The following is a 26,449-nucleotide window of genomic DNA, read 5'->3' as shown; positions in this document are numbered from 1 at the left end:
AACAGAGGAATAATAAGACTGCTTGCTAGTTTCTTAATAGAAGTAATGGAATTCGATAGACAAAGAAGTAATATTTTTAAATTGCTAATAGAAAATGCCAGTCAATAATTTCGAACCTATTAAAAATATATCATTGAAGAATGAAAGTATATTAAATGCATACTTAGACAAGTTGAGAATTTCTTAGCCATGGAACAACATTAAAGGTAATTCTAAGTAATATTCTTTAGGTGGAGAAGGTCGGTAGAAGGTAGCTAGGTAGAAACTTGGAGATGCAAGAAGGAATGAATTGTTAAGAGAGAAAAAAGAAATGTGTGGGTAAATGGAAATAAACCTTGGCTGTATAAGATAAGTAACTTCTGGGCTTCAAAATACATATGGAATTAAAGATTTAATAGTGTGCATATCAGCAGAAGGTAACTTCAGTATTCTAAGATCTTTGCATTGTTCAAGAAGTGGGAAATAAAAAAATACAAATTTGCGTTAGACTTTAAGATGAAGATGCATTTTGAAATCTCTAGAATAACAGCCAAAAGAATAGCAAGAGACTGCATAACTACTAGGCTTAGTAGAGGTGGGAAATATGTACTAATAAAGAAAGTAAAACAAGGAGGAGAAAAAGAAATAGTACTGAGATGGTACTAGGATATTAAATATCAATATAAACATATTACTTGCAAATACATAACTTGTCTAAAGCAAGTCTCAAATAATTCTAAGTATGTTCTCTGACAACAGTGTAATTAATCCAGAAATTACTAACAGCCAGAATTAATAACAGATAATTCTCACTTTTTGTAAAATAAGTAATGTATAGTTGACCCTTCAACAATATGGGTTTGAATTGGATGGATCTACTTATATGTAGATTTCCTTCCACCTCTGTCACCCCTGAGATAGCAAGACCAACCCCTCCTCTTATTCCTCCTCCTCCTCTTCAGCCTATTCAACATGAAGAAAATGAGGATGAAGACCTTTAAGATGATCCACTTCTACTTAATAGTAAATACGCTTTCTCTTCCTTACAATTTTCTTGATAACATTTTCTTTTCTCTAGCTTACTTTTTATAAGAATACAATATATAATACATATACAAAAATATGTGCTAATAGACTGTTCATGCTATTGGTAAGGCTTAACTAATAGTTACGTTTTTCGGGAGTCAAAAATTACATGTAGATTTTCAACTGCGTGGGGGGTTGACACCCTAACCCCTGTGTTGTTCAAGGGTCAGCTCTACTTCTAAATAAATCCATACATAAAAAAAAATCACAATAGACATTTAAGAATATTTCAAACTGATTAATAATGAAAAAATTACAAATGAAAACATTACATATTAAAACTTGTGGGAGGTACTCTTTGGGAGCCAGCCTTCAAGGTGGTGCCCAGTGATTCTTACCTCCTGGCACTCAGGCCACTGTAGTCTCCTTGCTGAATAGGGTTGACCTGTGAACTTAAAGATACTGAGAAAATAGTGTAGTGTGACTTTTCATGTTTCTGAAATTACTCTACACAACAATAAGATAGCTTTTGTCTTACTCTTCTTTAATCACTGGTCTTGGGGGAAGCCAGTTGTCAGGTGGATTGTACAGTCAAACTGCCCTATGGAAAGGTCTTCATGGTAGTAACTGATGTCTTCTGCTGTAGCCATGTGAGTAAGCCATTTTGGAAGCAGATCCCCCATTCCCAGTTAAGGCTTTATGTGACTGTGGCCCAGGTCAACACCTTGACTGCGTGTTGCAGCCTCGACACTGAGCCAGACCTACCTAGCTAAGCTGCTGTTGAGTTCTTGACCCGTAGATACTGTGAGATAATGAATATTTATCGTTGTTTAAAGCAGCTAACTTTTTGAGTTAAGTTGTTTCACAGCAATATATACTCAGTTGAAGTTGTACTGAAGGGGAAATAATACACCCAATTCATGTATTAAAAAGCTGAAGTGTATTTCTTAAGAAGTTAGGGAAAGAACAAACAAGAAATAAATTATGAAGATAAGTACAGAAATTAAGGATAGAAAATGTGCAAAACAGTAGCAAGGATCAACAAAGCCAAAAGTTCTTTGAAAGACTAAAAATATTTGTAAAAGATTAATCAGGGAGCAAAAAAGAAACGTGACAAAAACCAGATTTGAAAAAGGAATATCACTACAGGTCCTTCAGATAATAAAAATAGGGTATTTTAAGCCGCTTTATAAAGGAAAATTTTGAAGGTAAATACAGAGAAAAACACCAAGACTGACCCAAAAAGAAAATCTGAATTGACTTCTAACTATGAAATGCATTGTATGTGTAGTTAAACATTTTCTCTACCTACTTATTATTTAGGTAAAAATTCTTTGGCCCTAATCTCCCAAGGAAGCAATCAGACAAATCCAAATTGAGAAATAGTCTGTGAAACAAATCTGATTCCTCAAAAGTCTGATTTTAAGAAAGGTGGAGAGCTTTTTCATAAAGAACCTCAGGAAAAGGGTTAATGTGTGAGCCTTGATTTAGGTTCTGGCTTTACAGGAGAAAAAAGCTGTAAAGGATGTTTCAGAAATTTGGGAAATTTGAATGGATTACATACTTTATCAATATTAAATTTCTTAAGTATTGATAACCATATTGTAGTAATGTAGGAAAATGTTATTGTTAGGAGATACACAGTGAGGGTTTTAGGGCTGAAGTGATGTGATGTCTGCAAGGTAGATTTGGATGGTTCATGTCAGTATGATATCTACATCAAGAAGCAAGTGTGGCACCCTGTTAACCATTGGTGAATCTTGATGACCAGTATATAGGTGCTCATCGTACTATTATGACTTTTATCTAGATTAAAAATATTACAAAATTAAATATTTGCAGAAAATAAACACTATTCTATTACTGCAGTTGTTCATTTTTTTAGTGTTGCTAGTCAAGAAAGAACAAAAATGTACAAATAGTGGAAAGAGAATTTTTATTTTCTAATAGTTTGGTTGCCTACTTAAAATCCAAGAGAATTGAAAAATGCCTTGACAAGTTGCAGTTTATCTTGTGAAGTAATAGCTTCACCTTAGATAGTGGTGATGGCTGCACAGCATTGTGCTTGCACTAGATGCCACTGAATTGTGCACTTTAAAATGGTTAATATGGTGAGTTTTATGTTGTATGAATGCATGAATGAGCATACAGGAAAAGATTTGCATTTTAACAGTTAACAGGACAGCTAACTACATTTGACCTTGATGAATACATTCTTTTTTTTCCCCTTTTTTCTTTTTAAAATTTTTTTAATAATTTTAACTGGCAGGTGGGCTACAGGGTGGGCTGGGAGATTCTTGGCACCTGCCCACCCAGCCCCCGCCCCCCCACCTTTTTTTTTTTTTAAGACAGACTCTTACTCTGTTGCTGAGGCTGGAGTGCAGTGGTATGATCATGGCTCACTGCAACCTTTGTCTGCTGGGCTCAAGCGATCCTCCGGCCTCGGCCGCCTGAGTATCTGCTACTATAGGTGCATGCCAGTATAACTGGCTAAGTTTCTTTTTTGTGTGTGGTTTTTTTTTGGTAGAGATGGGGTTTTGCCTTGTCTTCCAAAGTGCTGCGATTATAGGTGTGAGCCACCACACCCAACCTACATTCTTTTTAAGTTTTTTGTTTTTAGTTGACTTATAATAATTGTAAAGAAAGACAGAATACAGTGTGATGTTTCAGTACATGTATACATTGTATAAGGATCAAATGAGGGTAATTATCATATCCATCACTTTAAGCATTTACTATTTATTTGTTGTGGTAATATTCAAAATTTTCTCTTCTAGCTATCTTGAAATGTCCATCACATTGTTATTTGCTGTACTCACCTTACTGTGTAATAGAACACCAGAACTTACTCTTCCTGTCTGATTGTAACTTAATACCCATTGAAACAGCTTCTTGTGGTCCCCCTTCCCCCATACTCCCCAGTTGTAGGTAACCACTATTCTATTCTCTGCTTCTGTGAAAGTAACTTTTAAAATTCATGAGTGAGATTACACAGTGTTTGCCTTTTTGTGCCTGGCTGTTTCTCTTAACATAATGGGGTTTAGGTTCATCCATATTACCGCAAATGACAGAATAGTATTCTGTTTCACGGCTGAATAATGTTCCATTGTGTGTGTGTGTGTGTGTGTGTGTGTGTGTGTGTACACTGCATTCTGCATTTTCTTTGTTCATTCATCTGTAGATGGGTGTTTAGGTTGATTAATCTTGACTATTATGAATAGCACTGCAGTAAACATGGGAGTGCAGTTATCTCTTCAACATACTGATTGCATTTCCCTTTGGATATATACCCAGAAGTTTAGGCAACAAAAGCAAAAACAGACAAATGGGATTATATTATCAAACTGCAAAGCTTCTCTATGGCAAAGGAAACAGTCAGTATAGATTGAAGAGACAACCTGAGGAGAGGAGAAAGTATTTGTAAACTATATGCATCTGACAGAGGGTTAATATCCAGAACACGTAAGAAACTCAACTCAGTAGAAAAAAAATTCAATTAAAAAATGGGCAAAAGACCTGAATAGACATTTCTTAAAACATACAAATGGCCAACAGATATATGAAAATATGCTTAACATCACTAATATCAGGAAAATGGAAATCAAAACCACAGTGAGATACTACCTCACCCTAGTTGGAATGGCGGTTCTCAAAAAGACAAAGGATAACAAATGTTGGCAAGGATGTGGAGAAAGGGGAACTCTTAGGCATTGTTGGTGGGAATGTAAATTAGTACAACTATTATGGAAAACAGTATGGAGGTTCTCTCACCTCTCCCATAGGCAGGGTCTCTCTGTTGCTCAGGCTGGAGTGCAGTGGTGTAATCATAGCTCATTTGGCCTCAAACTTGTGGGCTCAAGTCATCCTCCTGCTTTAGCCTTCTGAGTAGCTGGGACTATAGGTGCGTGCCACCTCACCCAGTTAATTCGTAATTTTTTGTAGAGACAGGGTCTTGCTGTGTTGCCCAAGCTGGTCTTTCAGTCTACCAGTTAGTTTTCCAAAGTTGAATAGGGTCTAGTTTTGGCCTTGACATTTTTTCCATTGGTCATTCTGTCAATGTACCCTATTATGTCTGATTGTTTTAATTATTGAGGCTCTGTGATATGCTTTAATATCTAGTAGGACTAGATCTTCACCTTGCTTAAGTTTTTCTGGGCAATCTTGTTTATTAGTTCTGAAAATAGCTTATTGAGAACATGTTATGTATAATGTGGGGAGGTTATGACTTTTTGACTACAATAGTATTACCTATATTTTGGATTTCTTATGTTTTATTTCTTTAGAGTGTCAATTGAAGTTAACTTTGGAAGACTATTAAACTGTAACTTAAGCAGAAGTTCTGGAAACTGAATTGTATATGTTTTACTTTTTAGTTTAGCCCGATGGCCAAAGGCTCTCAGAGATACATGGTTTCCACTGGTGCTGATGGGACAGTTTGCTTTTGGCAATGGGATTTAGAATCCTTGAAATTTAGGTAAGCGGCTTTAAGTATGTAACACGTTTTCTTCTTTAATGTAGTTACAGTTTAGTCTAATGAAATGAAGTTTGATTATTAAGAGAAATTATATATTGTGGTTGCTTTTTTACCTTTGAACTTAATTTTTATTATATGTAGCATATGTACCATATTGACTATTTCCTGTTTAGAATTTATTTAGATAGTTTAATTTGTAAAAGAAGCATAGCTTTTCTATCTTAGCACATTTTTGTAAAGACAAAGTAAGGCATTGAAAAAAATAGGTGTATAATTGGAAATTCAGGTGTGAACATTTGAGAGTCTTAAGACCTGTCTTGTAGACCTATGCTGTCTAATATAGTAAGTAGTTACTAGCCACACATGATCATTGAGCACTTTAAATGAGGCTAGTGCAATTGAGGAACTGAATTGATAATTTAAATTTAAAAACTTATAGTTGATCCAGTTTTTAGAAATTCCTTTTTCCTTTTTTTTTTTTTTTTTTTAAAAAGATGGAGTTTTACCATGTTGGTCAGGCTGGTCTTGAACTCCTGACCTCAGGTGATCCACCCGCCTTGGCTTCCAAAGTGCTTGGATTACAGGCGTGAGCCACCACGCCCGGCCATTTTTCCTTATTATTATTATTATTTTTTTTGAGCTGGAGTCTTGCTCTGTCGCCTAGGCTGGAGTTCAATGGCATGATTTCAGCTCACTGCAACCTCTGCCTTCCAGGTTCAAGTGCTTATACTATCTCAGCCTCCTGAGTAGCTGGGACTACAGGTGCACGACACCACGCCCAGTTAATTTTTGTATTTTTAGTAGAGATGGAGGTTTCAGCAGGTTGGCCAGGCTGGTCTCGAACTCTTGACCTCAGGTGATCCATCCACCTTGGCCTCCCAAAGTGTTGGGATTACAGGCATGAGCTACTGTGCCTGCCTATTAGAAAAGTCTTAAATATGTCTTTAACAACTTGAGTATGTGAAATTTTCAACAAATTTTGGGAAATCCAAATATAAATAAAATATTTTTGATGAAAACTGAATTGTCAAATTGAGATGTATTTTGAGTGTCAGATACACACTGGAAAATGCAAAGACTTAATATGAAATAATCTAAAGTATCTTATAATTTTATTAATATGTATTACATATTGATATTTTGAGTGTATTGGGTTAAAGGAAATATGATTAATTTGATCTTTTTATATTTTGTAAAATGTACCTGGAAATATGTGGAAATATTTAATATGCAATAAGGTATTAAAGAAATAAGATTATAGCTGGGTGTCCTGTGCCTTTGTTCCCCAGCCACTAGGGAGGCTGAGGCTGCAGGCTCCCTTGAGCCCAAGAGTTTGTGTCCAGTCTGGGCAGCATAGCGAGACCCTGTCTCTTAAAAAAATTATAATATTTAAATATGCCATATTAAAACCAATATTTTAAACTGTGTTAATGTGGTAAAATAAAATATTTTAAAGCAACATCTTCTTCTTTTAAAGCCCCCGTCCCCTGAAGTTCACTGAAAAGCCTAGGCCAGGCGTTCAAATGCTTTGTTCTTCTTTTAGTGTTGGTAAGAACTTTTTCACATTTTTTCTTAGTTTTTCTTTTTTTTAAAGCATTTATTAAATGACCACCTTATTGCTAAGAACCTTTATTAGATACATGTTAAATGACTTCTGATGTTTATTTCATTAGGTTGAATTTATGATGATCATTTTGTTAGCCTTGTTCTTGTCTTCTAGTCCTCCATTCTGCCTTTCTCTGATTTCTGGTAGTAATCAGTCAGTGATGTAAGAGATGGCTGGTAAAAGGGAGGCTTGAGGTGTCCACACAAGTGATTCCTATGCCAATCCTATGTGTATGATAATCTAAAATTGTGATTTTCTTTGACTAGGCTAAACTGTATGTTTCATAGTTTAAATTTATTTCTCACACATAATATCTTGGTGAAATTACTCTTTTTCATTTTTTGTACAGTGAACTTGTGTGGTAACCTTTCTGTTTTTAGGCTAGATCAAAGACTTTTCCCTCATACAATGAGGTATGTAATGTTGTTTAGAAAGCAGAGCCCCGCCCCCCCCCCCCAACTTTTCTTTTGAGACAGAGTTTTACTCTTGTTGCCCAGGCTGGAGTGCAATGGTGCGATATCGGCTCACCGCGACCTCAGCCTCCTGGGTTCAATCCTCCCACCTCAGTCTCCCGAGTAGCTTGGATTACAGGCATGTGCCACCATGCCTAGCTAATTTTTTTTGTATTTTTTTTTTTTTTTTTTTTTTTTGAGATGGAGTTTCGCTCTTGTTACCCAGGCTGGAGTGCAATGGCACGATCTCGGCTCACCGCAACCTCCGTCTCCTGGGTTCAGGCAATTCTCCTGCCTCAGCCTCCTGAGTAGCTGGGATTACAGGCACGCGCCACCATGCCCAGCTAATTTTTTGTATTTTTAGTAGAGACGGGGTTTCACCATGTTGGTCAGGCTGGTCTTGAACTTCCAACCTCAGGTCATCCACCCACCTTGACCTCCTAAAGTGCAGGATTACAGGTGCCAGACACTGTGCCCGGGCCTCAGAACCCCTTTTCTTAAATATATTTTTAGAACACTGGTGCTTAATTGGCATATTGCCACCCTTAATAATACAGAGCCGGAGGCCAGGCACAGTGACTCACGCCTGTAGTCTCAGTACTTTGGTAGGCTAAGGTGGGAGGATTGCTTCAGCCCAGGAATTCAAGCCCAGCCCGGGCAACATAGGGAGACCCCATCTTTAAAAAAAAAAAGACAAAAATTACCTGGGCATTGTGCACACCTGTGGTCCCAGCTACTCAGGAGACTAGGTGGGAGTATTGCTTGGGTCCAGGTGGTTGAGGGTACAGTGAGTTGTGATTGCACCACTGCACTCCAGCCTGGGTGACAGAGTGAGACCATGTTCCCGGTCCACCAGGTGGCTTGGGGCTGTAATCCCAACACTGAGAGGCTGAGGTGGGTGGATCACCTGAGGTCAGCAGTTGAAGACCATCCTGACTAACATGATGAGACATTGTCTCTACTAAAAATACAAAAAATTAGCTGGGCGTTGTGGCATGCGCCTGTAGTCCCAGCTACTTAGGAGGCTGAGGCAGTAGAATGACTTGAACCTGGTTGCAGTGAGCTGAGATCACACCACTGGGGGCTCCAGCCTGGGTGACAGAACGAGATTTCATCTCAAAAAAAAGAAAAAAGGAGATTGTGAACATATCCAGATTGAATTAATTTTGTTTATTAAAGCTGCAAATACAGTTTTGTAAGCTTTATATAGTGAGTTAAAAAATGGAACTGTTGAGGTAAACTTAGTTTTAAAGGATCTTTTTTTATATTTTAATATAGAAATTTGATTTGTTCAGGTATTTGTTGTAAATTGGACATTTAAACCTTAACATTTTCCTTTCAGGTGGTATGTTTTTAGCCACAGGTAGTACTGATCATGTAATCAGAATGTATTTTTTGGGTTTTGAAGCACCTGAAAAAATCGCGGAACTTGAAAGCCACACTGTAAGCATCCACGTTTTAGAATCCTTTAGATTGTTAATGCTGTTCCTATTATTGCTAAGGGGCATTGTTATTGGCTCTAATTTTATTTTTAATTTTTTTTCTGTTGAACATATGAATCGTCATTTACAACTTTTTGATGGGACTAAGTTTTAAAATATTAAATCATAGTTGCATTTCTGAGATAAGTTATTCTTGTGCATGATGTCTTTTAAATTTTTGCCGAATTATATTTGACAGTTAAACTTTTGCTAGAGATGTTTGTTTGTTTGTTTGCTTGTTTATTTATTTATTTATTTATTTTGAGACGGAGTTTTGCTCTTGTTACCCAGGGTGGAGTGCAATGGCGTGATCTCGGCTCACCGCAACCTCCGCCTCCTGGGTTCAGGCAATTCTCCTGCCTCAGCCTCCTGAGTAGCTGGGATTACAGGCACGTGCCACCGTGCCCAGCTAATTTTTTGTATTTTTAGTAGAGACGGGGTTTCACCATGTTGACCAGGATGGTCTCGATCTCTTGACCTCGTGATCCACCCGCCTCGGCCTCCCAAAGTGCTGGGATTACAGGCATGAGCCACCGCGCCCGGCCTGTTTGTATATTTATAACAATGAAAGTATCTGGGTATAATACAGTTTTTGTTAATTTCATTCTAACTTTAAGCATGTGAGGAATTATATTTAAAAGGGAGGGATGCAATTGACATCTCAGATTAGCACTTGAGAGGCCTAATATTTTACCGCAGTTATTTTAGCTTTATGTTCAAAATCTAGATTATGATAGTTGATCTGGGTGGGTTGATTTTAAGTGGGCCTGCTTATCTACCGAAGCCCGTGAAATAAGAATGCAGTTTTATTAACGTACAGTAAGATAGAAAACTGTCAGTGTTCTGAAGTACTGGTCAGGGATCAGGTCATCTTTTCTTCTGTTTGAAGCTTTTGGGAAGCTGTGCCACACCCAGGGGTTATTTGATACATACAGATTTAAGTAACTTAAAAAAGCAATTTTTGTGTAAAATGCCTTGTTTTTAGGTGCTTTAAAGTCTATATTTTGACCACTTGCCACGCATTTCACTTTTATATAAGTCATTTTAAACAGATGTAACTATAAATACGGCTTTAATTTTATAAGCAAGGTTTTTTTTTCCTGTTGGATGTGCCTTTCTTTTAAATCAAAGCTGTATTTTAGTGGTCTTGTTAGGTTTGTAGTTAGTCCAATAAAACATGTTGAATGATGGGGCTAAGCAACGCAAGTGCAAATTTTGCTTGTTAAGGCAAATAGACTTCTAGCATTAAAACTTCGGTTTTTTTCCGATTCAGAGACCATGTAGATAATCATTTTTGTATTTGTCCTTTTCCCCCTTTTCTACTTTAGGATAAAGTAGATAGTATCCAATTTTGTAACAATGGTGATCGGTAAGTGTGTGTAATTGTGTGTGTGTGTGCTATTAGGCAAATATAATGTGCTATGTATTAGTATAGCTAACCTGTCATTTTTTGTATATTTATTACCTGTATATTATTATTATTTATTTATTTATTTATTTTTTTGAGATGGAGTTTCGCTCGTTGCCCGGACTGGAGTGCAATGAATGGCGCGATCTTGGCTCACTGCAACCTCTACCTCTTGGGTTCAAGTGATTCTCCTACCTCAGCCTCCCAAGTACCTGGGATTATAGTCATGTGCCACCAGGCCTGGCTAATTTTTGTATTTTTAGTAGAGACAGCGTTTCTCCATGTTGGTCAGCCTTGTCTGTTTGGGTAGTTAAAAATTTTTTCTAAGAAACCACTGTGATATATCCTGCAAAGAAATTATTACTTAAATGATATCCTCCTCCTTTGTCTCCATTGTGTGTCAGGTACCTTTGCTAAGCTAATTGTTGACACCTTAATTTGTTAATAGATTGATTTATTTTTACACAGTGTCCAGCATGAATTAATTTGAATTAATAACTAAGATGTTTAAAATGGAGCTATTGAGTTTATTTTCCTATACTTGAAAGCTTTTGTTTTTTTTCTTCTCTACATTCTTGCACATTGTATTCTCAAAACTTAATCTGTTTGAAGAGCTATTGATTGAGTTTGAGATGTGTTTTATTTCACAGGGCCAGGCAAATCATAGCAAATCAGATTTTTTCCCTAGCACATTGTATTCTCAAAACTTAATCTGTTTGAAAAGCTATCAATTGAGTTTGAGATGTTTTATTTCATAGGGCCAGGCAAATCATAGCAAATCAGATTTTTTCCCTATCCAGATAAGCTCTAAATTTGAATTAACACTATACCTGTCTTTTGAATTAACTGGATTGTCCTGTTGTCAGGACAGCTACATTACAGACTTTTTTCCATGTGATTTTTATTATAGCCCTTGCTGGAAAGTGTGTGAATATAATAAGATCCTGTTCTAAATGTTTTAAGGTTCCTAAGTGGTAGCAGAGATGGAACAGCACGGATTTGGAGATTTGAGCAGTTAGAATGGAGGAGCATTTTATTGGATATGTCTACTAGAATCTCAGGGTAAGTTGGGATTGTTAGAAGTAGGTGCATCGTAAGTGTTTGAACTGCGTTTCTGTCTCTCAGTGGTTATTTTGTTGAGGGAATTATAGCTGCCTTCTATTATGAAGAGCTGTGGTTTAAGTGAGTAACTGCCTACTTCGTATCTGGTGAACAGATATCCAGATTAATTTATCCTTACATTTATGTAGCAAAGAATAACATGTGCTTTTTCTATTGCTCAAAGCATTGACCTCCTTAGGTGTTGCATTTAAAAGCTGCTACAAATAAAAAATATAAAATTAACTGAAGCACGTTAAATGTGGAAATTGTACTTTTCTGTGGATAGGATTTTTGAAAAAATGTTAGAGTAAGCTTGGAGCTAAGGCTGGGGAATAGGGTAAGCAAACATACTTTATTGTTTAGGTTAAAAAAGAAAATTGAGCTCCAGCCTGGGCGACAGAGCAAGACTCCATCTAAAAAAAAAAGTTGTAAATTTTACTTTAGAATTTGTTTCCTGAGTTTAACTTTGTACTTTTTCATATCAGTTTTTCTGAGAAATGTTTCCACATTTTGTCTTTTAGAAATCATGTCTGCTTTATTTTTATTTTTTTTTTCTTTTTGAGACAGGGTCTTACTGTGTCCCCCAGGCTGGAGTGCAGTGGTGTCATCATGGCTTACTTCAGCCCTGACCTCCCAGGTTTGAGCAGTCTCCTTACCTCAGCCTTCCAAGTAGCTAGGACTATGAGCGTGTGCCACCAAGTCTGGCTAATTTTTATGTTTATTTTTTATAGAGCCTATGTTCAGGCTCTCCTCAAACTCCTGGGCTCAAGTGATCCTCTTGGCTCTGCCTCCCAAATGCTTTGTTTTTAGTAGCAGAAATTGACTTACATTCTCTGCTGTAGCTCAAAGAATTGTATTGCACTTTCAAGATAAATTTGATCTTACTATTTTTGTGGAATTACCCGTGATAGAGAATGAAAAGTATGTATACTAGAAATTTGATAAACCTTGTTCATAAACAAATTAAGAAATCTTCATTACATATAAAAATGTTACGTCTCAGTATGAAAGTGAATACTGTCAGTCCTTGATAAGTTGAAATAATTAAAGGGAATTTAAAAAAGTTTTATGGGCAAGCTTTATTATGTATGAACTTGATTTTACAGAGTTAGAATGGCCGTTTCACATAAAATTAACTCATTCAAAAGTATAAATAATAATGGTATAGAAATGTTATCCAAAACTCCAAAAGGTAGTGAAACTGGTAACACATTGCTACTCATCTTTGGACAGATAAAACAACAACAGTATTGATGAAACTAGTTCTCAGACAAGTATGTGCCACTTGCTTCCATTCTTTAGGGAGAAGAGACTGTTATAACACAGGCCTTATTGATTCAGTGACCCATTGGTAGTTGCTCCTTATTAACACTGTTAAAATTAGGTTCCCATGTTTTACTTTGTGTGGGAGCTGGTGACTCTTGTCCTTTTGTTTTTTGAGGGATATCTTTTAAGGTGTCATCAAACCCATTCATTCCAAAATGTATCACAGATGGGAATTTAACCCTCTTCACAAAGCAAACCACAGGAAATTCATAGGTAGTATGCAATATTGGTCTGTAACTGATCTCTGATAATATGGCAACATCATTTCTTTGGAACATCATTTACTTGATCCCACAAGAAGTGGGGGGTGAAGATAATTTAAAATCAGATTCACCTATGGATTATTGTTTTATTAAGCAAAATAGAAACATCAGTGTTAAACCTTGAATGAAAATTTTTAAATGAGACTGAAAACTGTTTAGTTTTCTTGCTGCCATACTCCATCCATGGAGGGGACTTTTCCTATAGTTTCTTTCATGAGAAAATAGGCCTGGCATGGTGGCTCACACCTGTAATCCCAGCATTTTGGGAGGCCAGGGCAGGCGGATCACTTGAGGTCAAGAGATTGAGACCAGCCTGGCCCAACATGGTGAAACCCCGCTTCTACTAAAAAAAAAATACAAAAATTAGCAAGCCATGGTGGCATGCGCCTGTAATCCCAGCTACTCGGGAGACTAAGGCAGGAGAATCACTTGAACCCGATAGACAGAGTTTGCAGTGAACCAAGATGGAGCCACTGCACCCCAGCCTGGGTGACAGAGCAAGACTCTGCCTCAAGAAAAAAAAAAAAAAAGGAAAGCTATTAATTTCAGAGCCTTTTAAAATGAAGAGTGGAGTCTTTGCCTTTGTTCCATTTTATTTCTTAATATTATTCTACTCCCAACCACCATTCAATCTAGTTAGAATTAGTCTCTCTTCTGTGCTTTTTTGAGGTCACTTAGATAGCTGTTTTATAGCACTCATTCTATATTCTTATAGCTGTATTCTTTTTTTTTTGTTTGTTTGTTTATTTTTTGTTTTTTGAGATGGAGTGGCACTATCTCAGCTCACTGCAACCTCCGCCTCTCAGGTTCAAGCGATTCTCCTGCTTCAGCTTCTTAAGTAGCTGGGATTACAGGCACTTGTCACTACTCCCAGCTAATTTTTATATTTTTAGTAGAGAGACGATTTCACCCTGATGGCCAGGTTGGTCTGGCGCTCCTGACCTCAAGTGATCTGCCTACCTTGGCCCCTCAGAAGTGCTGAGATTCCTGGCATTAGCCACCATGCCTGGCCTGTATTCTTTTTTTTCTTTTTTCTTTTTTTTTTTTTTGAGACGGAGTTTCGCTCGTTACCCAGGCTGGAGTGCAATGGCGCGATCTCGGCTCACCGCAACCTCCGCCTCCTGGGTTCAGGCAATTCTCCTGCCTCAGCCTCCTGAGTAGCTGGGATTACAGGCACGTGCCACCGTGCCCAGCTAATTTTTTGTATTGGTAGAGACGGGGTTTCACTATGTTGACCAGGATGGTCTCGATCTCTTGACCTCGTGATCCACCCGCCTCGGCCTCCCAAAGTGCTGGGATTACAGGCTTGAGCCACCGCGCCCGGCCTGGCCTGTATTCTTTAATTAAAACATGGTATATACTTGTAATTTCTTAAAATATATTCTATTATTTCAGAACCCTTAGGCCTTCCCTACCCCATTATTGACCACTATAATACAGAGACACTTTACATATCACTTTTTTTTTTTGAGACGGAGTCTTGCTCTGTCACCCACGCTGGAGTGCAATGGTGCAGTCTCAGATCACTGCAGCCTCTGCCTCCCGGGTTCAAATGATTCTCCTGCCTCAGCCTCCTGAGTATCTGGGAATACAGGTGTGTGCCACCACACCCCGTTAACTTTTGTATTTTTAATAGAGATGGTGTTTCACGGTATTGGCCAGGTTGGTCTCCAACTCGTGACCTCGTGATCTGCCCACGTTGGCCTCTCAAAGTGTTGGGATTACAGGCATGAGCCACGACGCCCGGCCCTGCCTATCAGTTTTATAAAGGATGCAAAATACTCCAGGCATGTGTATCCAACACCATTCTTGCCAAAGGAGTAGACTGTAGGAAAGTTATAAAAAGAAATGAGAATAGGCCCATTTACAGTTCAGATTGAATGTCTGTGTGTCAGTTATTTTTCTAAACATTGGGGATATGAATATGAATTACCTTATTTTCATGTTCCTAAAATTTTTTTTGTTTTCTATGGAGAGAAACAGTTGAAAGTAAGTGTTAGCAATAGGTTTGTAGTCAGAGGAAGGAAATAATAGAAAACAAGTAGAGAGAAAAAACTTTGCTTTCCTAAGCAGTAATGGTGTCTTAAAATCTGCCCTTATTCGGTGTCTGTACTGTTTCTAAATTATTCCTTCCTTCCTTCAGGTTTTGCCCTAAACTGTTTCTAGATAATCTGTTCTGGGTCAATTGTGATGAACTCACTATAGGGTTGATGAGATTGGCAAATGGGTTGGATTTCCTTATTTTTGTGTTGACGAAGGATTGTATACATTGTATAGCCAACCATCTAAATAAGTTTACATGTTGGGTATTTTTTTGTTAGGGACTTATCTTCGGAAGAGGAAAGGTTTATGAAGCCTAAAGTAACAATGATAGCTTGGAATCAAAATGATAGCATTGTTGTCACAGCTGTGAATGATCATGTCCTCAAAGTGTGGAATTCTTACACTGGACAGTTACTTCATAACTTACTGGTAGGTACTTTCTGGTACAATATAACAAATGAGATTTTTTGAACTATGTTTGTAATTTTGAAGCTATAAAAATAATATACTGAACAAGTTGTTTTGTTCATTTAAACCATCAAATGATTTGAAATTTTATAATTATATAAATTATTGACATTAATATATTTTTAAAAGGCTTTATATGTTGTAACAGTATGTATTTTTAAATTTTCAATTTGTAACTTGTAAACTCTCCTTAATGTTATGACTTTGTTAAATAAAGGGACATGCTGATGAAGTATTTGTTTTGGAGACACATCCCTTTGATTCCAGAATTATGTTATCTGCAGGACATGATGGCAGCATATTTATATGGGATATTACAAAAGGTACCAAGATGAAACATTATTTTAATATGGTAAGTGAAGTGAGGTATACCTTTATAAATGCTTGAATTTGTTTAGAGTATTTGGATTATAAGGCTTAGCCAAATTGATCTGCTTGTTTTGGCAGTTTCTGTTTTTACAAATCGGCGTTTTCAAAGCCTACTAAATATTTCAAAGCCTACTAAATATAGATGTATACATGCTATATATATATATATCTGTATGTATGCTATATTTATCAGTCATACCAAGAATTTCATCTTTGATTTGATTACATACATAGATGAAATTCTTTGTATGACTGATTTATATGAGGGAGACTTTTTTGTTTTTTGAGATGGAGTCTTGCTCTGTTGCCATGCTGGAGTGCAGTGGCGCGATCTCGGCTCACTGCAACCTCCACCTCCCGGGTTCATGTGATTCTCCTGCCTCAGCCTCCGGAGTAGCTGGGATTACAGTCATGCACCACCACACCCAGCTAATTTTTGTATTTTTAGTAGAGACGGGGTTTCACCAGGTTGGCCTCGCATCTCCCAATCTTGTGATCCGCCCACCTTGGCCTCCCAGAGTGCTGGAATTACAGGCATGAGCTACCATGCCCAGCCTGAGGGAGACATTTTTAAGTTATCAGTTTAGCTTTTTGTGTGCCTGTGTGTTTAAATTGGTAAAATTCTGGCAATTATAAAAACCTTTTCACTACTTGAATTTATTGAAATATTTGATAACAAATAGAAATGTAAAAATAGTGACATAATGAAATGACATTAGTATTCACCAAATATTACTAATATTTGGTTTCCAGATATTTAGTAACCCTAGGCTGAGTGTGGTGGCTCTGAACTCCCAACACTTTGGGAGGCTGAGGTGGGAGGATTGCTTGAGCACAGGAGTTTGAGACTAGCCTGGGCAACATAGCGAGACACTATCTCAAAAATAAAAATAAAAAAAATCCTTAGATGATTTATCTACTGATCAGCCTTTGATCAGCTGTTTTTCTTTTGGCATAGGTATATTCTTTAAAAAAAATTTTTTTTTTCATGTGTATATTGTAGAACCAAATGAGGATCCTATTGTATCTTTTTAGAATTTCTGCACATAGGCCAGGTGCAGTGGCTCACGCCTGTAATCCCAGCACTTTAGGAGACTGAGGTGGGCAGATTACGAGGTCAGAAGATGGAGACCATCCTGACTAACATGGTGAAACCCTGTATCTACTAAAAATACAAAAAATTAGCCGGGTGTGGTGGCACAGGCCTGTAGTCCCAGCTACTTGGGAAGCTGAGGCAGGAGAATCGCTTGAACCTGGGAGGTGGATGTTGCAGTGAGCTGAGATGGCAACACTGAACTCCAGTCTTGGTGACAGAGCGAGACTCAAACAAGAATTTCTCCACATAATCATAATTATAGTTATTAATCAGCAAATTTAATATGATAAAATAGTGTTACCTAATTAGGTATGTCCCAGTAACATCTTATAGCTATATTTTGCTCCGTGGACCAGAATCCTGTTCAAGCTCATGCATTGTGTTTAAGTGGTTGTATCTTTTTAGTTTTCTTTCACTCTCACCAGCCCCTCTCAACCTTTCTTCTTTTTACTCTTTATTGACCTTTAACTTTTGTTGAATATTAGCAAGTACTGTTACAGTGTCCTCAGTTTTGTCTGATGTTTTTTCATGATTAGATTGTTACACTTTTTAAAATGAAATAAAACATAAATGATACTGTGTCCTTCATGAATCGTATTAGTAAGCACATGATATTTATTTCTCCCCCTATTAATGGTGATAATTTTTTTTCTGGAGGTGGAGTTTTGCTCTTGTTGCCCAGGCTGGTGTACAGTGGTGTGATTTCAGCTCATTTCAACCTCCACTTCTCCGGTTTAAGCGATTCTCCTGCCTCAGCCTCCTGAGTAGCTAGGATTACAGACGTCCGCCACCATGGCCAACTAGTTTTTTGTACTTTTAGTAGAGACAGGGTTTCACTATGTTGGCCAGGCTGGTTTCAAACTCCTGACTTCAGGTGATCCACCTGCCTTGGCCTACCAGAGTGCTGGAATTACCGGCATGAGCCACTGTGCCCAACCATGGTGATAATTTTAAATATTTGGTTAAGGTAGTATTTCTCACATTTTTTCACTATAAAATAATTATCTTCTCTTTTTGTAATAATAATTATTATTTTTGATTTGGAGTTTTACTCTTGTGGCCCACGCTGAAGTGCAATGGTGTGATCTCGGCTCACTGCAACCTCCGCCTTCTGGGTTCAGGCGATTCTCCTGCCTCAGCCTCCTGAGTAGCTGGGATTACAGGTGCCTACCACCACTCCCGGCTAATTTTTTTTGTTGTTGTTGGCAACCCAAATCAAAAGGACCGGCTAATTTTTTATATTTTTAGTAGAGACGGGTTTTCACCATGTTGACCAGGCTGGTCTTGAACTCCTGACCTCAGGTGATCTACCCACCTCAGCCTCTCAATATAATTATTAAATTTTTTTCTAGTAGCTCTTTTGTGATTAAATATCCTGTTTCTCATTATTCACCACAAATATTGAAAATCTCCATTGAAGATTTTCCAATGGCGTCATTCTCTCCATATTTATTAGTTGACATCCTTCCACAGTGGTTTTTTTCCCCCCTCCTTCAGCTTTTAAGTTCAGGGGTTACATTTTTGTGCAGGATGTGCAGGTTTGTTACATAGATAAATGTGCTTGTACGTAGTTTTGTAATCTTTTTTTATTTCATGTAAAAAACCTCTGTTTGAAATTTTTGTTTTTAAAGAATTTACAGTTATATTTTTGAGTTTAAATTCACCCTGTCTCAGAAGAAAGTTAACTTACACAATTACTTTCCTATTGTTGAGTAGTTAAGTGGTTTCCAAAATTTGTGTGGCAATAATACTTTGAACAGCCTTGTACGTGATTATTTCCCTAGAATAAATTCTGAAGGAATTACTGTGTAAAAGGGTTTCAACATTGTTACGGCTTTATATGTGTGTGACATTTTGTGAAATTACTCTTCAGTTTATACTGAGTTACAATTCAAAATGTTTTTGGTTGTCTTCTTTCTTTCTACAGAAGAAATAATTCAAATTGTAATGGATTTTAGAGGTAGTGTAGTAGCAACTTATTGATGCATTCTTACACCTTTGTCACATTCTTAGATATTTGATTAAATGCTTTCTAAAACATTTCAAATAGTATGACTGAAGCACAAATACACATCTAGGCATCTCTGAAAGCTGTGATTCTGTGTATTCAAATTACTGGAAAGAGAACTAAACAGTCTTGGACAATTTTTCTATTGTTTTAAAATCCATAGGATACATCAGTTACCTGAACTATCCTTTCAAATTCAGTAATAATAATACATCCTGAATTTAACTCTTCAAAACAAAAAAACTACATTAATTTAGGCTTTAGGCATACTATAAGTGGAAAAACTCTTTGCCAAAGAATAATCTTAAAAGCGTTTCACATGGGCGACAATAATCTTATTTCCAGTTGCACGGCAAAAATTGGCCTTGTTTACTGAGTTTTCCTTACTGCTCAGCAGATAGGCTCATATTTCCTAATTCTAGATAAACTAAACAGGTTTGTCAGTTACTAATAGCAACAATATTTCATGACTATCTAGTAAACTTTAATGTGACATTGTTCGCCAGACACAGTTGCAGGTTACATTTTGTTAGGAATCATTGTATAGGACACTTCAAATTACAGGTGAAACCCCAAGTCTTCCTTGATCTGCTTAGATAGGTTTGCCCAATTGAAAAAAACTTTCATCTCGGCTGGTATTTATAGAAAAGCTTTTGGTACATTTAAGTTCACATATATGATGGGAAGAGTTGCTACCACCATCTTGAGCTTTCCAGCTTTGAAATTTTGCTACTCCCTCCCTACTAGCCTCTGCTTTACTATGACTGGAGGTCCCAGGTCAGGGATGCAAAGTGGTACATAGATGCAGGTTGTGCTGTGGCACAGGTGGCTCATAGAAGGACCATGTGGGTGACCCCATGTTCCCATGTTTAATAATTAATAGAGACAGGGTTTCATCATGTTACCCAGGGTGTGTGTGTGTGTGTGTGTGTGTGTGTGTGTGTGTAGTTTTTTCCTTTTTATGTTAAGAGAATGTTATTTAATATGCACATCTTATTTAGCAGTCCTCTGAATATCTGAGTAACTTTGTTTTTTCCATGTTTGCTGATTGGCATCCATTCATGTGCAGTATAGCAATAGTGAAGTGTCACTATTCAAGCAGTGACTTATTTGGGCATGGATGTGAGTTTGTGTTGGCAATTACGAGGAGATGTCTCATTTTTCAAACACTAAACACATGTAACGTTTAGTTACTGGCAAGTTAATGGTGCAGACAACAAATATGCATAGCTCTACACTGTAGAGTTAACCAAATAAATAACTATAAATTGATGATATTAAACTAATAATAGTTTACAGTTTAAAAGGAAGAATTAGTAAAAAAAAAGTCATCTATTTTAGGTTATACTCATAATAAACTTAGAGCAGCATCCTTTCTGAAATCTCTGGTGGTTTGAAGTTAAGGTACTTGTGGCTGTAGGCTTTTTCATATGTATGCTTGATCTTGGCAGCATTGCCAAGTTTTCCATGGTGCTTAGTCATCTTAGCAGTGAGCTGAAGTAGAGCCCTCCTTAAAATCTAGAAAAGCATTCGTTTTAGTTCATGAATACCAAACTTTGTTAATGTTTAATCATTTACCTTGTAGCTTATTATCCTTTTTTTTTTTGAGATGGAGTCTCGTTCCGTCGCCAGGCTGGAGTGCGGTGGCGCAATTTCGGCTCACTGCAACCTCCGCCTCCCAGGTTCAAGCAATTCTCTTGCCTCAGCCTCCCAAGTAGCTGGGACTACAGGTGCGTGTCACCATGCCCAGCTAATTTTTGTATTTTTTTTTTTTTTTTGGAGACGGAGTTTCGCTCGTTACCCAGGCTGGAGTGCAATGGCGCGATCTTGGCTCATCGCAACCTCCGCCTCCTGGGTTCAGGCAATTCTCCTGCCTCAGCCTCCCGAGTAGCTGGGACTACAGGCACGTGCCACCACGTCCAGCTAATTTTTGTATTTTTAGTAGAGACGGGATTTCACCATGTTGACCAGGATGGTCTCGGTCTCTTGACCTCTTGATCCACCTGCCTCGGCCTCCGAAAGTTCTGGGATTACAGATGTGAGCCACCGTGCCTGGCCAGCTTCTTACCCTTTTATTACATATTAAGACAAAAATTTCTGAAATTGTTTTTTTTTTCTTGAGATGGAGTTTCTCTCTGTTGCCTAGGCTGGCATGCAATGGCCGAAGTGTCGGCTCACTGCAACCTCCACCGCCAGGGTTCAAGTGATTCTCCGGACTCAGCCTCCCAAGTAGGTGAAATTACAGGCGCCTGTCACCATGCCCAGCTAATTTTTGTATTTTTTTTTTTTTAAGTAGAGAAGGGGTTTCACCATGCTGGCCAGGCTGGTCTTGAACTCCAACCTCAAGTGATCTGCTCACTTCAGCCTCCCAAAGTATTAGTATTACAGGTGTGAGCCACCGTGCCTGGCTAAAATTCTTTATAAGAAGTAAAAGAAGCCTTCACTTTGGTTTGGTTTGTGTTAGCCTTCATTTGAGCACTTGGAGAACTAATGCTTACAAGAACTTTGAAGACTTTTTTCTAGGCTAGTTGTTTCTAAAATGAATTTTATTTTTTGGGAATAGTGATTGATGGATATCCTTAATGAAACATCTGTTTTTATTTTGTTTTAAAGAGTCTCACTCTGTAACCTCGGCTGGAGTGCAGTGGAGTACAGTGGCACTATCTCGACTCACTGCAATCCCTGCCTCCCAGGTTCAAGCGATTCTCATGTCTCAGCCTCCCGAGTAGCTGTGACTACAGATACGCACCACCATGCCTGGTCAATTTTTTGTATCTTTAGTAGAGACAGGGTTTCACCATGTTGCCCAGGGTGGTCTTGAACTCCTGTGCTTAGGCAGTCTGCCTGCCTTGGCCTCATAAAGTGCTGGGTTTACTGGTGTGAGCCACCATGTCCGGCTGAAACATTTGTTTTAAATTTTTTTTTTCCCAGAAGGCATATGTTGTCACAGGTTATCCATGTTAAAAAGTTTATATAGCGGTTCACTTGCATGGAATTGGTCCTAACTTTTTTCCCTTTGGGTTTCCTAGATTGAAGGACAAGGACATGGAGCTGTGTTTGACTGTAAGTTTTCACAGGATGGACAGCATTTTGCTTGTACAGATTCTCATGGACACCTTCTGATATTTGGTTTTGGATGCAGCAAACCATATGAAAAGGTCATTTTTAACACTTTGTTGGAGCATGCAAGTAGTAGTTAAGAGCTGTGCTTTGGAAATAAGTAGTTATGAGCTGTGTTTTGGAAATAGTTTAGCTGACTGATTGGATTTTCTTGTTTTTCTAGTTTTAATTATTTAATATTTGTTTCCTTTAATATGTATAAACCTCTGAATGTCATCCTGTGAACTTCATTTTTCTAGATTCCTGATCAGATGTTCTTCCATACTGACTATAGACCACTTATTAGAGATTCTAATAATTATGTCTTAGATGAACAAACTCAGCAGGCTCCTCATCTTATGCCTCCACCATTCTTGGTAGATGTAGATGGAAATCCTCATCCAACTAAGTATCAGAGATTAGTACCAGGCCGAGAAAATTCTGCAGATGAACATTTGGTTCCACAGCTGGGCTATGTGGCAACAAGTAAGTGCAGTCTTTTTTTTTTTTTTTTTTTTTAAAAACGTTTTACTCAAATACTTTATAGTATAATTTCGTTACCTTTAGATTCCCCCAGTTATTAATATTTTGCAGTATTTGTTTTATCATTGTTTTCCTCTGTATATTGTTTTGAATCATTTAAGTTCTGGACCTCATGCATCATTTACCCTTAAATAAGAACAATATTCTCTTACATAACCATAGACACTTAAGACAATTAGGACATTTTACACTCAAATAATACTGTTATCAAATCTATAGTGTGTAACCAAAAATTTCCAGTTATTCTCATAATGTCTGCTATAGCTTTTAAAATTCTTCCAATTTTTAATTGGGACCACATACGAAGTACAAAATTTAGTTGTCATATTTCCTTTATTTCCTTTAATCTGGAGCAGGTTGTTAGTTTTTGACTTTCATGACATTGGTGTATTTGCAGATTATAGGTCAGGAATTTTGTAGAAGGTCTCCATCTAGGTTTGTCTGCTTCCTCTTGTTTAGGTTCCAGTTATGCATTTTTGACAGAATACAACATAAATGATGTTCCAGTCTTAATAGAGCATCTTGTCAGGATGCTTATGATTTTAGTTTGTCTAATTACTGGTAATAATGATTTTGAACACTTGGTTAGTGTGGTGTTTACCAAGTTTCTTCACTATAAACTTAGTATTTTTCTCTTTGTAATTAATAGTAATTTGTGGTGAGACATGTCAATACCCTATTGATTGTCAGATTTTACCCTCAAGTTTGAGGATCCATTGATAAGTTTTGCCTGAATCATTTGTTACTGTGAATATTGCAAAATGGTTATTTTCTAATTTCATCATTGTTCCATCATTGCATCATATGTATCATTGCATATGACTGTCTGTTGTTCACTCCTTTATTTATGTGGTTCATTAAGTTTTTGAATGGGCTTCTGGGTGATTAGTGAGTTATAATATGTTACTCACATAATCCTTAGGTTTGACTCTCAGAGCCTTTTGAAGTTGTCCTTTCCCAAGTCCTTATACTTTTTCAGTCACTTCTTTCTTTTTTTGAATGTAGGATTTTCTAGGTTTGTCTTGTACTTTTCTCTGTCCTAGCCAAGTGCAAAATTGTTTTTTGTTTGTGTTAATAGTAGGACAGTGTTTCTCTTTACATATATTAAAGAGAAATAGTGTTTTGTTTGGATGAAGATTTACTGAAACTAAATCACCAGTTATATGTAAGGGTAAAGCCTAATGTAAATTACTATATGCTTGCTATTTCAAATATTATTTTTATGACTTTTATTGAAGTATACTTTATATACAGAATTCACCAATTTTAAGTGTACAATTCAAGTGTGTGTGTCTCTGTGTGTGTGTGTGTGTGTGTGTTTGACACAGAGTCTCACTTGTTTGCCCAGGCTGGGTGCAATCTTGGCTGACTGCAGCCTCTGCCTCCCAGGGAGAAGTGATCCTCCTACCTCAGCCTCCTGAGTAGCTGGGACTGTAGGCACGTGCCAACATACCTGGCTGATTATTATATTTTTAGTAGAGACATGGTTTTGCCATGTTGCCCAGACTGTCAAATATGTTGAGACAGATGTTAAATAATCAAGTAACCACCACCACAGTTAAGATATAAAACATTTATACTGCCCTCAAAAGTCCCCAGGAACTGTTTAAAGTCAGTCTTCTTCTTTCTCCCCATCCCTTGTAACCAGTGTTATATTTTCTGTCACTTTAATTTTGTCTTTTAAGATTTTATATACAAAGTAATTTTTTTTTTCGAGATGGAGTCTCACTCTGTCACCAGGCTGGAGTGCAGTGGTGCAATCTTGGCTCACTGCAACCTCTGCCTCCTGCGTTCAAGCGATTCTCCTGCCACGCCTATAGCTGGGACTACAGATGTGCACCACCACACCGAGCTAATTTTTGTATTTTTAGTAGAGACAGAGTTTTACCCTGTTGGCCAGGATAGTCTCGATCCCTTGACCTCGTGATCCGCCCACCTTGGCCTCCCAAAGTATTGGAACTACTGGTGTGAGCCACCGCACCAGGCCATAAAGTATAATCTTTTGTGTCTGACTTCTTTGATTTAGTATGGTGCTTTTAAGATTCATTGGTGTTGTTCCATGTATCAGTAGTTTGTTCCTATTTATTGATTGAGACTGATAGTGCCCCATGGAATAGATGGATATATCATCATTTGTTTATGCATTCACTGATGGTTAAAGGCTTGTTTACAGTTTGGGGCTGTCATCCAGATTGAAATATCCAACTGTCATGTGAAATTTACCTTTTTTCTCTCTTCACTTTACTCAGTTTTACTTGATATATTTTAAATCTCATCCCTACACAGTTTGGATTGTTTGTCTTCTGGATGAAATAATTCTTTTCTCATGAAATTTATCTCTGTATCTCAGGAAATATTTTTTGTTTTGAAGCATCTTGTTCCATATTAATATAGCCAGTTCAACTTGTTTTGGATTAGTATTGTCATGGTATATCTTTGTCAATTCTTCTAACTGATCTGTGTCTTTATATTTAAAATAGATTTCTTGGAGGCAATATATCAAATCTGATAACTTTTAATTAGAATTTAAGTAAAAATAGTCTTAAATATAGAGTATTTACACTTAAATGTTCATATGGTATGAGTTCAAACATAGAGTATTCCTATTTGTTTCCTCTTTATTCTTTTTGTTCTTTGTGTCTTTTTCCTTTTTCTTCTTTGGAATTGAGGATTTTTTTGTGTTTTCCATATGACCTCTACTACTGTCTTATTAGCAATACCTGTTTATTTGTATGTAATGGTTGCTTTAGGGCAGATTGTCAGTGTGTGGTTTGCAGACCCATAGGTATATCTGCATCCTTTTATGGAGTCTGCAAGATCACAGCCATATTCAAAAGAATACTTTAAAAATATAACAACTTTTTTTACAGTGTTGATATTTGTACTCATGGATCACAGGTGGGTAGAAATAAAATTCTGGCACTGTACCACAAATCTTGGCTGTGGCACCAAAACACCAGCAGTTATTATATTCTTTACTGCTTTGCACTTGAGTATATGTCTTTTTAATATTCTAGATATTAAAACTGGAAGTGTGCATAAAGCACTTCTGTGTATTATGAGGTGTCTATTCTGGCTGCTGGGAACTTGAGCTATTTCTGTCCTGTGAGAGCCCTGCAAATTTTTTTGCATACTGCTTTTTAATATTTTTCCCTCAGTAATGGAGTTCTACCCCATGTGAACATGTATCAGTCTTTGTTTGTTTTTATTTATTTATATTTTTTTGAGACAAAGTCTTGCTCTGTTGCCCAGGCTGGAGTGCAGTGGTGTGATCTCTGCTCACTGCAACCTTTGCCTCCAGGTTTCAAGCAATTCCCCCGCCTCAGCCTCCCAAGTAGCTGAGACTACAGGTGTGTGCCACCACACCAGGTTAACTTTTATATTTTTAGTAGAGTTGCGGTTTCACCATGCTGGCTAGTCTGGTCTTGAACTGATCTGCCCACCTCCCAAAGTGCAGGGATTGTAGATGTGAGCCACCGTGCCTGGCCACATATCAGTATTTAGTCAAATAATTGATTGGACCTCATACAGATCTCTGGAGCTTTGTGTGTAATTCACTCTCCTCTGATATTCAGCCCTGCGTATTTTAACATTCCACTTCCAGCAAACTCTGACCTCTGTCTTCTCAACTCAGACCTCTGGATGCTGTTTGGGTTCTCTATTTTGTTCTGTAACCTGGAAATTACCTCCAGACAGTAACCTGGAGC

General features: G+C 37.5%; 1 protein-coding gene and 1 pseudogene across 2 annotated transcripts in view; one reads left to right on the top strand and one right to left on the bottom strand.

The window, feature by feature from the left end:
* Window positions 1-26,449, top strand: part of BRWD1 (bromodomain and WD repeat domain containing 1) — a 131,731-nt gene that overhangs the window by 25,143 nt on the left and 80,139 nt on the right. For both annotated transcript variants that reach the window (XM_012445341.2, XM_012445336.2), the window contains exons 9-17: window positions 5,379-5,479; window positions 6,957-7,027; window positions 8,880-8,980; window positions 10,347-10,387; window positions 11,390-11,488; window positions 15,438-15,588; window positions 15,845-15,979; window positions 22,130-22,258; window positions 22,460-22,685. In XM_012445341.2, the coding sequence (XP_012300764.1) occupies window positions 5,379-5,479; window positions 6,957-7,027; window positions 8,880-8,980; window positions 10,347-10,387; window positions 11,390-11,488; window positions 15,438-15,588; window positions 15,845-15,979; window positions 22,130-22,258; window positions 22,460-22,685 (1,054 nt within the window). The remainder of the gene's footprint in view (window positions 1-5,378; window positions 5,480-6,956; window positions 7,028-8,879; window positions 8,981-10,346; window positions 10,388-11,389; window positions 11,489-15,437; window positions 15,589-15,844; window positions 15,980-22,129; window positions 22,259-22,459; window positions 22,686-26,449) is intronic.
* Window positions 12,865-15,386, bottom strand: LOC135276326 (oocyte-secreted protein 4B-like; annotated as a pseudogene).

This window comes from Aotus nancymaae, unplaced genomic scaffold (assembly GCF_030222135.1).
Source record: "Aotus nancymaae isolate 86718 unplaced genomic scaffold, 86718_ANA_hifiasm-v0.15.2.pri h1tg000022l_1, whole genome shotgun sequence".
NCBI lineage: Eukaryota > Metazoa > Chordata > Mammalia > Primates > Aotidae > Aotus > Aotus nancymaae.
Note: the sequence above shows the minus strand (reverse complement) of the source record. Positions and strands in the feature narration are given on the sequence as shown.